Here is a 14,070-nt window from a genome sequence, read left to right as displayed (position 1 = left end):
GAGGTTACCCTTGCTTCAGCCTTGAAGGAGGCCACCGCCACAGAGAATTATGAAAGAGAGGAGCTTGATGCCAGTCGCAAGGCCACTAAGCCACAGATAGAAGTTGCGCATGCCATGGACGAGCTAGAGGCTACTCCGAGCCAGAGCCCAGTCCGTGGGGTTGAGTTGGTGCGTCAGGCCTGCACAGTGCACAAAGATCGCCGAGGCAGTTGCCCAGGTTGTGGCGGAAACCATGAGCGGAAGAGTTGTCGTTTCAGGGATGCTATGTGCCGGACGTGCGGAAAGACGGGTCACATCGCCAGGGTCTGTAGATCGGCGGCGTCGGGAGCGACAGGAGCACCTAGACTGGAGCATCGCAGACCGCCCACAGCACCTCGTTTTCTAAAGGACTGCCACTACGTAACGGAGATCAACGGGAGGGCCGTGCAGTTTCCAGCACAAGGCAAGGCACACGTCAAGGTGAAGATTGAGGGTCAGCAGTGCGACATGGAGGTGGACTCCGGATCTGCATTCACCATCGTGTCGGACCAGACTGCGAAGACATTCTTCCCCAGGGGTAAGTTGCCCCCTCTGGAGCCCTTCCCGGCAACCTTGCAGTCGTACTCAGCAGGCCGCATCCATGTTATGGGAATGTGTGCCGTGAGAGTACAGTTCCGGGACAAACAGGCTGTACTCAAACTGGTGATTGCGAAGGGCAGTCGCCCCAGTCTCCTGGGCACTGACTGGTTCCCCGCCCTGGGACTGAGTATCTCAGGGCTTAATTCAATCCAAACCTGCCCTGAGATGAGCGAGGCATTATGCAAGGAATTTGCTGGTCTCTTTAATGGAAAACTGGGTTGTTATAAAGGGCCCCCAGTTGACTTTGAGTTGGACCCCGGGGTGGCCCCAATCCGACTCAAACCAAGGCGAGTGCCATTTGCACTGCAACCCAAGATCGAGGCAGAGCTGGATAAATTGGTCAAGCAGGGAGTTCTCTCACCCGTGGACTCTGCTAAGTGGGAGACTCCAATCGTCACGCCCCTTAAAGCAAATGGGGAAGTCAGGATATGTGCAGATTACAAATGTACTATCAATAAGGCACTCAGGGGAAACTCATACCCCATTCCAGTCGTATCACATCTGTTGGCTAAACTGGCTGGGGGCAAGGTGTTCACCAAAATTGACCTGGCACAAGCTTACCAACAGCTGCCAGTAACCCCACAATCAGCGGAAGCACAGACTATTGTCACACATAAAGGGGCGTTCAGAGTTAACAGATTACAGTTCGGAGTTTGTGTGGCCCCAGGGATTTTTCAAGGGCTCATGGAACGCCTGTTAAGGGGTCTGCCGGGGGTCTTGCCATTTTTTGATGACGTTTTGATTGCTGGAAAAGACCCACAGGAACTGGTTGCGCGTGTCCGTGCAGTGTTGCTCAAGTTCAAGGAGGTGGGGTTGCAACTGAAAAAAGAAAAATGCAGTTTTGGGGTGCCAACTGTGGATTTCTTGGGGTTTAAAATTGATGCATCAGGCATCCACCCCACAGATGCTAAGATTAAGGCCATCATCGAGGCACCACGACCACAGAACAAGACGGAGTTGCAGTCATTCCTGGGACTTATTAACTTTTATCATTCATTCTTACCCCAGAAAGCTTCGGTAGCTGAACCATTACATAGACTTTTGCAGAAAAAGACTGTGTGGCGATGGGGGCGGGAGCAGCAGAAGGCTTTTGACTCCTTGCGAGAAATGCTGAGTAGCAGGAGCGTCCTTGCTCATTATGATGAGTCAAAGCCGCTGGTCCTGGCATGTGATGCCTCTCAATACGGCCTGGGGGCTGTGCTGAGTCATAGGGAACCGGATGGGTCGGAAAAGCCCATCTCTTTCTATTCCCGTACGTTGTCACCCACGGAGCGCAACTATGCTCAAATTGATAAAGAGGCACTAGCAATTGTGTCAGGAATCAAAAAGTTCTATGATTATTTGTACGGTCGCCATTTCTCCATTGAAACGGACCACAAATCACTGTTAGGGTTGTTCAACCCAAACAAACAAACGCCACAAATTCTCTCCCCCAGAATGTTGCGTTGGTCAATATTCCTGAATGGGTTCCAGTACACCTTGACCCATGTGCCGGGGAAACAGTTGTGCCACGCTGATGCGCTGAGTCGATTGCCCCTTCCTGGCGGGAGCAATGAGGATCCTGCTCCGGCGGAGCACATTATGATGCTAGAAACACTTCCGGGGGCTCCTGTAACAGCTACTGATATAGCTGAGAAAACGAGGAAAGATGCTGTTCTCTCCCGTGTGCTCACTTGGGTGGGGAGGGGGTGGCCAGGTGGTCCGCATGAAGAAAAATTCAGGCCTTATGCGACAAGGCAGCACGAATTGTCCATGCATAAGGGTTGTCTCCTATGGGGAGATAGGGTGATCATCCCAGCACCACTGAGAAACAGGGTTCTTGAGACGCTTCACATGGGACACCCAGGAATGGTCAGGATGAAGTCGCTAGCCCGATGTTATGTGTGGTGGCCTGGAATGGACCAGAACATAGAACAATGGGTACGAACATGCAAGGCATGCCAAGAGGTGCGGCCAGAAGTGGCCAGAGCACCAGTCCACTGGTGGGAGCAGTCCAGGACTCCCTGGAGCCGGCTGCACATAGATTTTGCTGGGCCATTCCAAGGGAAGGTCTTTTTGGTTATCGTTGATGCATATTCCAAATGGTTAGAAGTGGCGATGGTCCCTAGCATGGCATCAGCTGCCGTAATCAAGGTGTTGAGGCAGCTGTTTGCTACCCACGGGTTACCTGAGACCATTGTATCAGATAATGGGGCAGCTTTTGTATCCCAAGAATTCAGGGCATTCTTGGCTGATAACTTCATAAGAGGGGTCACATCCGCGCCCTTTCACCCATCCTCCAATGGGCAGGCTGAGCGCATGGTACGAACAGCCAAAGAATCCATTGCGCGCTTAATGGAGGGTAACTGGTCGGCTCGCATTGCACGAATGTTATTTTTGCAGCATGCGACGCCGTGTACTGCGACGGGCAAGTCGCCAGCCGAGCTGCTCTTAGGTAGAAGACTGGTAACGGTGCTGGATTATGTCCACCCAGATAAAATGCCAAACCGTAATTCAAGAGCAACCCCCCAGGCTGAGACTGACACAACAAGGTATCTCGCCCCTGAAGATCTGGTCTGGGTGAGGAACTATTCACGAGGTCCGCGGTGGGTGGCCGGTGTGATCACCCGGGCTAGTGGACCTGTGTCCTATTATGTGACCTTGGAAAATGGGCAAGTTTGGAGGAGACATATAGATCAGCTGAGGCGCCGGGCGCTCAGCAGGGAGGAGTCAGATAATTCATCCCTGGCTAATGACGCACAGCTGCAAGACCAGAGTGAAGATGGCCCAGAGGTGCAGTCACCAGGGGCTTCAGCAAATGAACCAGGGTCTGCTAGTCCTCAGGATGACGAGGTACAGGTAGGGGACCCTGAGGTGTCTGGGACTCCATCTGTTCCTGACGAAACCCCTATAGCAGCCCCTCCACCACAGGTAACACCCAATCCAGAACCTGCAACACCTGTTGTCAGGAGATCAGGTAGAAGTTGTAGGACCCCACAGTACCTGAGGGATTACGTCTGCTGTGCTCACTAGGGGGGGAGGGGTGTTGTGTATTGAGTCAAAGGATTTTATATCTGTATTATTATTGTCTGTATTTGCATTAGGATAAAGTAACTGCCTTTTGGTTCCAGAGGGTACAGCTACTATTGGTTCATTTAAGCTGCTGTATTTGGATCCTCTGTCTTATTGGTTCCCTCCAAAAGGCAGCACTGTGATTGCCTGATATTGTTCCCTCCAAAATGTATCCCTTCCTAGCCAGTCCCCTGTCCCTATAAATGTAGCCTTCCTGCCCTCACAGTCAGTCTTGTTCACTTTAATAAAGAGCTGTTACTAGAGAACTGTCTCCAGCATGTTTTGTCAAGAGAGCTGAAATCACAAACCCCACGTCACAACAGAGCATATACAAGGTTACTTGCAAATTACAACTGGGAGAGGATTCGAATTTTGCTGTGTGGGAAGTGTTAGTGGGAAAGTGGCAATTTCTACAAGGAGGTACAGAGAGAACCTGCCAAGCACCATAAAAAATACCGCAAGAGTAACTGCTGCAGAGGAGAAAGGTTGCAACAATGCTGCAACTAATTAGGTGCAGAGCATGAATCTAGAAAACTGGAGGATGTGCCGTGCCTCATCACAATATCGGATTTGCATGAAGTCAGGGTGCGGCAGGAGAGCAACCGAGAAGGTAGGTTGCACGACAGCAGCAGCCATAGAATGGGAGTGAGAAGGGAGGAATACTGAGACGCTAAGGAACGGCACAGCTCCTACAGTTTTAAAATGTTTCTGCCACCAACATAAATATAATCAGGGTGGTATAAACAATAAAATACAAAGTAAAACTAATAATGAAAAAACAAGAAGGCTAATGCAAAACTCAGGTGACGAGTGCCAACAGAAATGGTGCCGAAATAAGGTCACTGAAGGAGAGGAGCCACTATGGTTGGGGAAACTCTTGAGATTGGCAGAAGTAGCAAAAAAGTATTTTAAAACACCTAAAGCAGTAACAACCCCCCCCTCCCCCACAACAGCCCAATGAAATGCTCAGTAGCAATGGAATACTGAATATCAGTTGGAAAAGGAAAATGGGAATGGAGGGTGGGAGTGGGGAGCACACACCTGCTTGAACACCTATAGCTTATAGCAGGCATCCCCAAACCTCAGCCCTCCAGATGTTTTGGACTACAGTTCCTATCTTCCCTGACCACTGGTCTTGTTAGCTAGGGATCATGGGAGTTGTAGGCCAAAACATCTGGAGAGCCGCAGTTCGGGGATGCCTGGCTTATAGTATCCTAGATGACAGCATTTCTGACTGGCAGGAACCGTGCTGCTAGGAGATAAGGATACACTGCAAACATTTTGTTTTAGGCACCACTAGTATGATAAAATTGGTCCAATCCACACATATATTTTAAGCACCTTTAAAATACACAGCTCTCCCCTCAAAGAACCCTGGGGACTATAGCTTACCCCTCACAGAGTTGCTATTCCCAGCACCCTTTGCAAACTACAGTTCCCATGATGCTTTGTGGGGTGCCATGTGTTTCAAATGCTCTTTAGATTTCAGCACCCAGGGTATTTTATAGTTGCCCTTAAAGTGGCTTTCCTTTCAAAGCTCCTTTGTTGAACTTCAAAAGCAAAGCAGCACTACACTAATATATTACAACAATTCATTAAGAGGTTCAATGCTATTAATCGTAGACAATTGGGACAAAGGTTTTTGGGCGGGTGGGGGTTTAATCATGCTACATGTATGAATTGCCATACCAATGCCAGAATGCCTGTATTATCAAAGAGCTGTTCTGTGAATTACCACTGTCAACTCTGCAGTTTTATCACCGCCTCTGAACTTTCCGCATTTAATTTCCCTCTAATCTATTTACTACACACACACACACACACACACACACACACACACACACACAAAACAAAAAAAAAAACCATGGAATTCAGGGCAGTCCCTCAAAGTGCCACAAAACTTTTGTTGCACAGGTTCTGCCTGGACATTGTCTGGGAGAGCAGTCTGGATCGGCAAGCCATCTGGACCAGATACTTCTGCATGGCAAGAACATCTGACTCAGCCCTTGCTCTCCAATACCAACACAACAGCCAATACGAAATCTATAAAGGGATGAAAGTTCCAGGTGAAGAGTCAGCCAGTAAAGATAAAGGGAAAAGGAACTGCTGTGCATATGCTTTCTTTTATGCTGAAAACGGTTAACAAGCCTTTGAACGCAGCTAGAATGTTATCATAAACTTGCTACTTTTCCCCCTAACTGCCAAACAAGTGTGTAAATGCAGGGGGGAATATATACTGGTAGCCTACACAGTTCAGACTCTGCGTCAGACATTCTCTGGGGTGGATTGATAGCAGGCTGCATTTGCTTTTATGAGAAACCAAAGAAAAATACTAAGCTGGATCAACCTGAATTACAGAACACCTTGGGACTTAAGCCAAGCTTAAAATTGCCTAAGTCTGCTAAGTAGCTTAAATCAACAAATCAAAAATAACACCCTGAGGTTTCTGTTCCCTTCCCTTAAAGCGCCCCAGTTTTCTGTGAATATGTATTGCAACCATTTCCACCACAGTTTATACTTGGAAGCATATGCTTGTCTTCATCACGAGACTTAGATGGAAGTAAGTGCTAATGAAATCAGTACATTTCAAAATTATTCGGTAGAATTTATTAAGAGCTTATGCAGACTGGATAGAAGGCAAATTATCCCCTCTTAGCATTTTTCCTTTGCACAGTCATATTTTGTTTTCCCCCCCCCTCTCTTTTTTAAGACATATGTATGGGCAGAGGAGAGGGTGGACATTCCATGGCACAAGTGTAAATCCTTGGCACTCATGGGCCATGTTAGCTGGATACCACCCTTAAAACTGCATGTCCTGTATCAACAACTGTGACACACTTTATTGTACAAATCTTTTAAAACGTTTCAGTGTTACTGTTGGAATCCGTCTGTCTCAAGAGAGAATGGAGTGCACCTCTGGGGGTGGAGTCAAGCCACTGCGTTAGCAGCACTGAAGTGACCTCCCCGGGCACAAGCTTGGGCAGCATGTATGGAGGTCCTCAGCTGCCCAGAAGACAAGACTCCACCTTGGCCTCACTGATGTCGTCCAAAGGAAAGCAGAGGAATATGTCTGGCACCAGCTTAGCTGCAGGAGTTGCCAGGAGGCGGCGTATAAGTGCTATCCAACCACCTTTGGGACTCCACTCTGGACTTATGTAGGCTTCACACCTTAGCCTTTTCTTCTCCCAAAGATATCCCACAAAGCAGTGAAAGTTTAGGATCAAAGTTTTCCTTCTCCTTAACAGGCTATCTTCCAAGGTTGACGAACCCCACCTGCCCCGTACTTCCCTCTACAGCACAAGCAGAAACCACCTTCTTGACTGTTGGACCCACTACTGTTCTTGTCTGTGCAATCTATCAGAGCCTGTCTTCACATGCAGGGGAAGTCTCTAACTCACCAAGAGTTTGAAATCCATTGGCTACCCTCACCTGGTTTAGCCGTCAACCTGAGCCGTTCCTCCCAGTTAAACAGAGGCAACTGTCTAATTTTCGGCTTTAAAAGCAGCTGAATTCCATTAAGCTGAAAACCTCAACCATTCAGCAAGTACAAAACGCCAGTGTACTCTTAAAATGCTGCCACCTTTCCCTTACTTCTTCATTACCTAATTAGCTTCCTGTGAGCATTATATCTAAATTGCCTAGGTGAGGTCAGCTAGACTGGGCATTATCTGCAGCCTATAAACCACAACTTCATTATTGTGGCATGCTTGAACCTGTGCCCGCCCCCACCCCCCAGCTTTCAGCTCTCATCCACTGTTAATTAGCTCTACAGCAACTCCCCAAATACCAACTTCTGTCCCCTCCTGTTCACCATAAAACAACACAACGATTAACTCTATGTATCTAATCCACCAAAAGCCAAGGGGGGCTCCAAGCATGTGCCCATCATTCCTAGACCTTCTCCAGATTCAAAAGTTCTCCTCCTCCCAACTACAGTGCTGCCTCGCTTAACGAATGCCCTGCTTAACGAAATTTCCGCTTAACGAAAGGATTTTTCGAGCGGAGGTTGTCTCGCTAGACGAATTCATTTTATGAAAAATTCGTCTAGCGAATCGCGGTTTCCCATAGGAATGCATTGAAATTCAATTAATGTGTTCCTATGGGCAAAAAAAAAAATTCAATGCATTCCTATGGGATTCGCTAGACGAATTTTTCGTTATAAGAAAAGACCCGTGGAACAAATTAAATTCGTCTAGTGAGGCACCACTGTACAGTGATCATTGCTGGGAACCAGTGGTATCTATCAGAGGGAGAGAAGTCTATAGCCAGCCAACCAACTACATATTGTACCTGGTCCTATGCAACACTCTATGCAGCAAGAAACTGTATCCTAGATGCAGCCATTCCACACGTGATTCCCTGAACCTCATTCCCTCTATTCAGTTTCACCAGGGACTGGAGATATTTGGTGGGAAGCAGCTACATGGTCTCTTCAATTTCACGTAAGAGGGCTGTTGTGCCTGGAGAACACTTTGCTACACCCTTCAGAGGCCCATTGTGACATGTTTGCAGAACTTTTTGAGGAAGAAGTAACTCTCCTTCAGCTTGATGGGATAGTCATGGCAGCTTCTAATGAGGTGCCCAACACTATTAGTGGGATCAACTTCAGCTGACATGGCCTGATGATACAAAGTGCTTGAAGTGACACACTCAACTATGTGCCTCTCTTGCAAGAAAGATATGACTGATTGGGCACAAGGTGGGGACCTGGTTCCCATCTTGAGACCTCGTTACCACTGGTCCCACTCATCTGCCAGACAGGCCTGCTTAGGATAGGGGAGCTCAGGATCCTGTACCAGCTGCATTCTGTTCCCTGTCCCTGTTTTATGCCCTTGGTGCGTTTCCTGCTTTGTATAAGCTTGCTTTTCACTGTGCCCCCCCCCTTACAGGGTGGATTTGATTTAAATCAAACTGATTTAAATCACGATTTAAATCACGATTTAAATCACTAGTCAGTAAGGCTTGATTTAAATCATAGTTTTCTACATAAAGACTAATTCTTGCTGGTATAACTTTAATATGCAAGCAGATGAAGATTTTTAGAATAACAACTTTTCATATTAGTTTTTTATCCCCAGTTTAATAGGTTAATCATTCATATTTGGACAACTTTACTGTTGTACTTAGGAAGGAGAAAAATAATCATTACCTTAATAATAACAATTTAAATAGATTTATTCAACTGAAACAATAACATTGCAGCATATGTTATTTGCTTAAACAAACATCCATGTTTGTTAACTAGTTTGGCTAAACAAAAACATATATATATATATATATAGAAACTTAGACTGTCAGCCCAGCCTACACATGAAAAACTTAAATACTGACCACTCCAAACAATCAGAAAAATATTGTTTCTATTCTATTCACTGAACTTCTTGAAACTTAGCACTGAAGGGGTTGTTTCTGTATTCATAGGTTTGTAGAACAATAGGATTAAGGTCTTTTTCTCAACTCTGTTCATGTTATAACATTTTTGCTGGGAAGAAGAGGCATGTGATCTCTGTTGAGTCAAATTCAGTTTTGAGAACTGCAAAAGTAAACCAAGCATCTGTGATAATATCTTGTAGGCAGAGAAACTGCCCAATAATCTTACAAAAACCTCTGGAAGAGCATGGCATTGTGAATGGATTAATGGAATTCATTTACCAAAAAAATTAAACATATACAACCTTATTCTACATAATTAAAAAACTAATCTTTATTTCATGATGGAATAACCTTTGGGTGGTAATATATTTTCCTCAAAAAGCATTTTTTTAAAAAAAAATCCAATTTAAATCAAAAAAATCGATTTAAATAAAAAAATCCGAATTTTTTTAACAAAAATCATTGATTTTTATCCACCCTGCTCCCTTACATTGCTTCCTTATTTGAATCATTGTTATTACTATTTTTACTGGTCACTCCCCTAAAAGCCTTACTGTTGAAAGTATGTGTATATTTTTAAGATCGTCCTCTTTCCTCCTCCAGAAGGTTGGCTCAATGTCATAGAAATGGAAATCCCCAAGGACGTGCTATATGGGGAGCGGGCTTCAGCCACCTGGCCCATCGGCAGACCAACTCTTTGCTACAAAGAATGAGACATGCAAATAAGACATGAAGGCTGGCAACATTAACCTCGCCATGTGGGAATCCCTTGCAGACCACCTGAGTGCCTGGAGACAGGGTCAGGTCATGTATCCACAGGAAGATCCATTCTGCGTAGGAAGAATGGCTGCTGGGAAGAATATAGAGAGAAGACACACAATGGTCCATCTGCAGCAGCACAACTGGATGCCTTTGTCTGCCTCAGCTGCAACAAAACATGTCTCTCCTGTATCAGTCCCTACAGCTACAGCAGGCGCTGTACCTCTCTCTAACGGTTTGACTTCACCCCCAAAGGTGCACTCCTCCACTGTCTCCTAAGACACACAGAATGCCAACAAAATATTAAAGGATTCCCAAGTTGGTTTAGAAAAGCTTTCAATCTATTTATCTACCTTATTAGTGTCATTCCCCTCCTCCATGGAGCTGAGGGCAACATGCATGAGACACTGATAGAATTACCATTCTCATTACCCCTGACTATCAGGGATTCTAGCTGGGAGTGACAGAACCTCTGGAGGCACACAGGATCTCCAACCCCAAGAGATGAATTCAGCTGAAAGGCAATGACTTGTCTGTAATATCCCTACTTTCCTGTATGCATTTTGTAAGAAGATACTAAGAGTCCTCCCATGCCTTATAACTCTGAATGCAGACATAAATACATAAATGCAAAGCACTTCTACATGCAAAACTCTAGGTACAAAATGACACAAAGCTGGTAAACAGATGTATTTACACAGGGTGGAGGTCTGCACAATAAAATCCCCTTTATGAGAGCTTTGCTTTCCCAAATCTCATTAATATATTAACAAGCCATTCACTAAAATAAGCCTATTGTGTGCTTATGACAATATAAAACTTTTGCTCTGTACTTAAAAGAGTTGACACTAATCTGGTTAATGAGACGCTCATGAACAGGAGTCAACTACTAATTATACACTGTCATTCACAAAAGGGAGAGATGGCTATTATGTCAAGGAAAGGAACTCATTCTTAGTATTCCTTTATGTCCTCGCCCCCAGAGTGGGAGAGACACACCATGTCTTCCTCAAAATAAAACCAAATAAAGCAAAATTATTAGATGACCACCATTAAAGAAACACTACAGAAGGTTTGTTTGTTCAATCTTCTGCTTATTTATTTCAAGAAGTTCAGAGAAACTCACATTAAACTGCTAGGCAGGCTTCCCTCCATTCTATCTCTGAATAACAGATGATAGGACATAACTATGACAAACAGCTATTGCATTTATGCTCTGATCTTCAGCTTCCTAGAGGCATCTGCAAGGCCATGGCCAAAGTCAAAAAGAGGATTCTGAACTCAATAGACTTTTGGTCTCGTCTTGTGTTCAGGCACTCTGTGCTGTTAATTCCTTGTTATTCAGAGCTTAACTAAATGTCCAACACTTTTAAGCAGCTCAGGGGCTGAATCACAAGGAACTTATGACATTCCATTCCATTCCATTTGTTTCCCAACCTTCTCAGAGATACCAGTCAAATCCAAAGCACTGAGCAGGCTGACATCCACTCTGCTTTAACAATAGGCTTATTCACATGTTACACTGAACACGATATCCCTATTTCTACGCATGTACAAGTGTTTGTGTGGAAACGTGTACACTTGCTGATTTGTACAGCTCAGCTGTTGTGTACAAAGATTACACAGTGGTACCTCCGGTTGCAAACAGGATCCATTCCGGAGGTCCGGCCAGATCCTGAGGTTTCCGCAACTGGAGAAGCGGTAGTCCGTTTCTGCGCATGCGCGCATGGCAAAACAAGTCCGGGTTTGCTGCTTTCGCAACCTGAAGCTTACATTGCCCAAGGGAAACATAAGCCGAGGTGCTACTGTACACTTGTTGAATGCACGATGTGAATACCCCTATTTTTAAGAGACTTATCTGATTTACACTAAGGTGAGCAGAAGGTAGATCAGGATCTAGTGGTAGATCTCTGGGTGATTTGAAGTGTATCAGCAGTAATTTCTTATTTCCAGTTGTTTAACAATGGCAGCAATCTAGCACCTGTATACAGTCTCTCTCATCCAAGTGCCTTTTGACATGTGGTGCTTTGGCATCCCTGCTATCCTGTGTGCCTGTAGTCGCACTGCCTAGTTTTATGGCTCCCCCATGCAAATTTTCATTACCCCGCCCACCTCACTCGAATATAAGCCGAGGGCGGCTTTTTCAGCACAAGTATATACAGTACAGTATGGTAATTTTATCACCTTCATCCAAGGAAAAGATCTATTCTGCATCAGGCGCACCTTGGCTCCTCCCCATCCTACCCCATGATTCCTTTGGTTTTGGGCCGGGACATGAGTCCATTGGGCTTTTAGTTGTTGTTTCATGCTTGGATTTTGTTGTATTAAATTGTTGTAAGTTGCACTTTAAACAAAAACCTTTGTGAGCCATGTTTGAAGCCTTTTTGGCCGAAAGGCAGCATTGAAATAATCTATAACCACAGAAAGAACAATCTGTCTCTACACAAGGGATGGGCAAAATATCTGCTGGGAGATCTCTGGGTAGATCTGATATTATTTCTGACTCTCAGTTGCTTAGTAATAGCAACAAAATAACTAACCCCTTGGTCTAAATCAGGCATCCCCAAACTGCGGCCCTCCAGATGTTTTGGCCTATAACTCCCATGATCCCTAGATAACAGGACCAATGGTCAGGGATGATGGGAATTGTAGTCCAAAGCATCTGGAGGGCCGAAGTTTGGGGGTGCCTGGTCTAAATTATACTGCCAAAATGAAGCAATCTGGGGTGAACCAAGAAAGGATATTTGTGTGCAAGACCAGTGAACTCCATTCAATTCTTTTGCTTGGTCCCTTGGCTCAGAATTCTAAGCGTATGCCTTTTGCACCAGGTCACGTTGGAAGATCTAAAGGTTGTAATAAAAAACTAAATGGATTCTACAAGACGGAAGTCTGTCAGTCTCTACTCTACACTGTGTTAACTGTCTTTTGACCCATGATCTCATTAAATAATCTATGGCCTTTTAAACTATGGAAGTATTGTTCGTGTTTGTTACTATGGTATGTATTTCTGTGTTTTTAATATTGTAAACTGCCCTGTTAGCCTTGGATGAAGGGTGGTATAGAAATTTAATACCTAAATAATTTAAAAAATGGGAAATAGCTTGATATGCTTGGGTAGGTGTTACAAAGCAATGAAATAGGAAGAATAAGAAAGGAAGAATAAGGAAAGGGCGGAAATCAATACGGCATTTTTGCCACGATGATTTCCAAAAACTTAGCACATTATTTATGCATGAAATAATGAAGCCTTGTTGCAAAAGATAAAGAAACCGCAAACTACATTAAAGCTATCCCTCTTTGGCAGAATATCAGGATATAATTATTATTATTATTGGCAGATTGTCAAGTTCTAAACTTTCAGTTCTGCCTCAGCTAAATCTCTTGCTCCTATCGTTACCAATTAGAACTGAGTGGAAACAATCACTTCAATGGCATATACAAAAACAGAGTTCCCACGGGCAACAAGAAACTACGGCTAAAGGCATTAACCTTCCAGGGGTAGACACGGCGAGGGCTGCTTACCAAATCGTGAATTATGTCACGGCGTAGATAAATACAAAAGAAACATACAATATTGCCGAGCAAAGCCACACAGATATTCAGCCGTCAACTATGTCACAGATAAAAAGGTGGAAATAATACTTTTCAAATAAAAGGGCTATTGATTCAGCATAGCAGTTCACTAACGAAGGGAAGGATTTTTTTCTGACCTCAGCTACCAGCATTTCATCCTAAGAAATCCATTCTACAGGGTCCCCCAACACTTCAGAGCAGATTTTGCTGAGGGCTGCAGAGTATAGGAGTATTGGCAGAAATCGCTATCAGCAGCCTTCTTTCCAGAAGCAACAAAGCAAAGGGTGAAAGTTGAATTCCACCCTGGGCGGGAAAGCGCTTGAAATGCAACGGACTGTGGATAAACTGCATCTGCATGAAGATGCACATTCCAGTACATGCATGCACACAGAAAGCAACAAACTGCAGAATCCATGCAGTTTGTTTCTGAAGGAAACAATCTACTTACTTGCATGCTTGTCTGCAAGCATGATGAGGCTATTGGAGATGTCACGCCGTCTGTAAAAGCACACCACTTTTGCTTCAACGTTGCCATTGGCAGTCTGCAAAAACAACAAAACCCATTGATAAATCAGTGTATCAAAACTGTGGAACACGTGGCCAGCAAAACTTGGCTATGGGAAAGCACTAATTGTTTAATAAACCTCCAACTCATTAGTCTGCCCCCCCCCCAAGCCAAAGTTTACCTCCATCTTT

The 14,070-nt window shown here is 44.8% G+C and overlaps 1 protein-coding gene across 1 annotated transcript in view; it reads right to left on the bottom strand.

Moving 5' to 3' along the window:
• MTA3 (metastasis associated 1 family member 3) overlaps positions 1-14,070 on the bottom strand; it is a 139,320-nt gene that overhangs the window by 106,887 nt on the left and 18,363 nt on the right. Inside the window, exon 3 of the mRNA XM_035111219.2 lies at positions 13,823-13,916. Within this exon, the coding sequence (XP_034967110.2) occupies positions 13,823-13,916 (94 nt within the window). The remainder of the gene's footprint in view (positions 1-13,822; positions 13,917-14,070) is intronic.

This window comes from Zootoca vivipara, chromosome 3 (genome assembly GCF_963506605.1).
Source record: "Zootoca vivipara chromosome 3, rZooViv1.1, whole genome shotgun sequence".
In the NCBI taxonomy this organism is placed as follows: domain Eukaryota; kingdom Metazoa; phylum Chordata; class Lepidosauria; order Squamata; family Lacertidae; genus Zootoca; species Zootoca vivipara.
The sequence above is the reverse complement of the archived record's forward strand: the minus strand, read 5'-3'. Positions and strand labels throughout refer to the sequence as shown.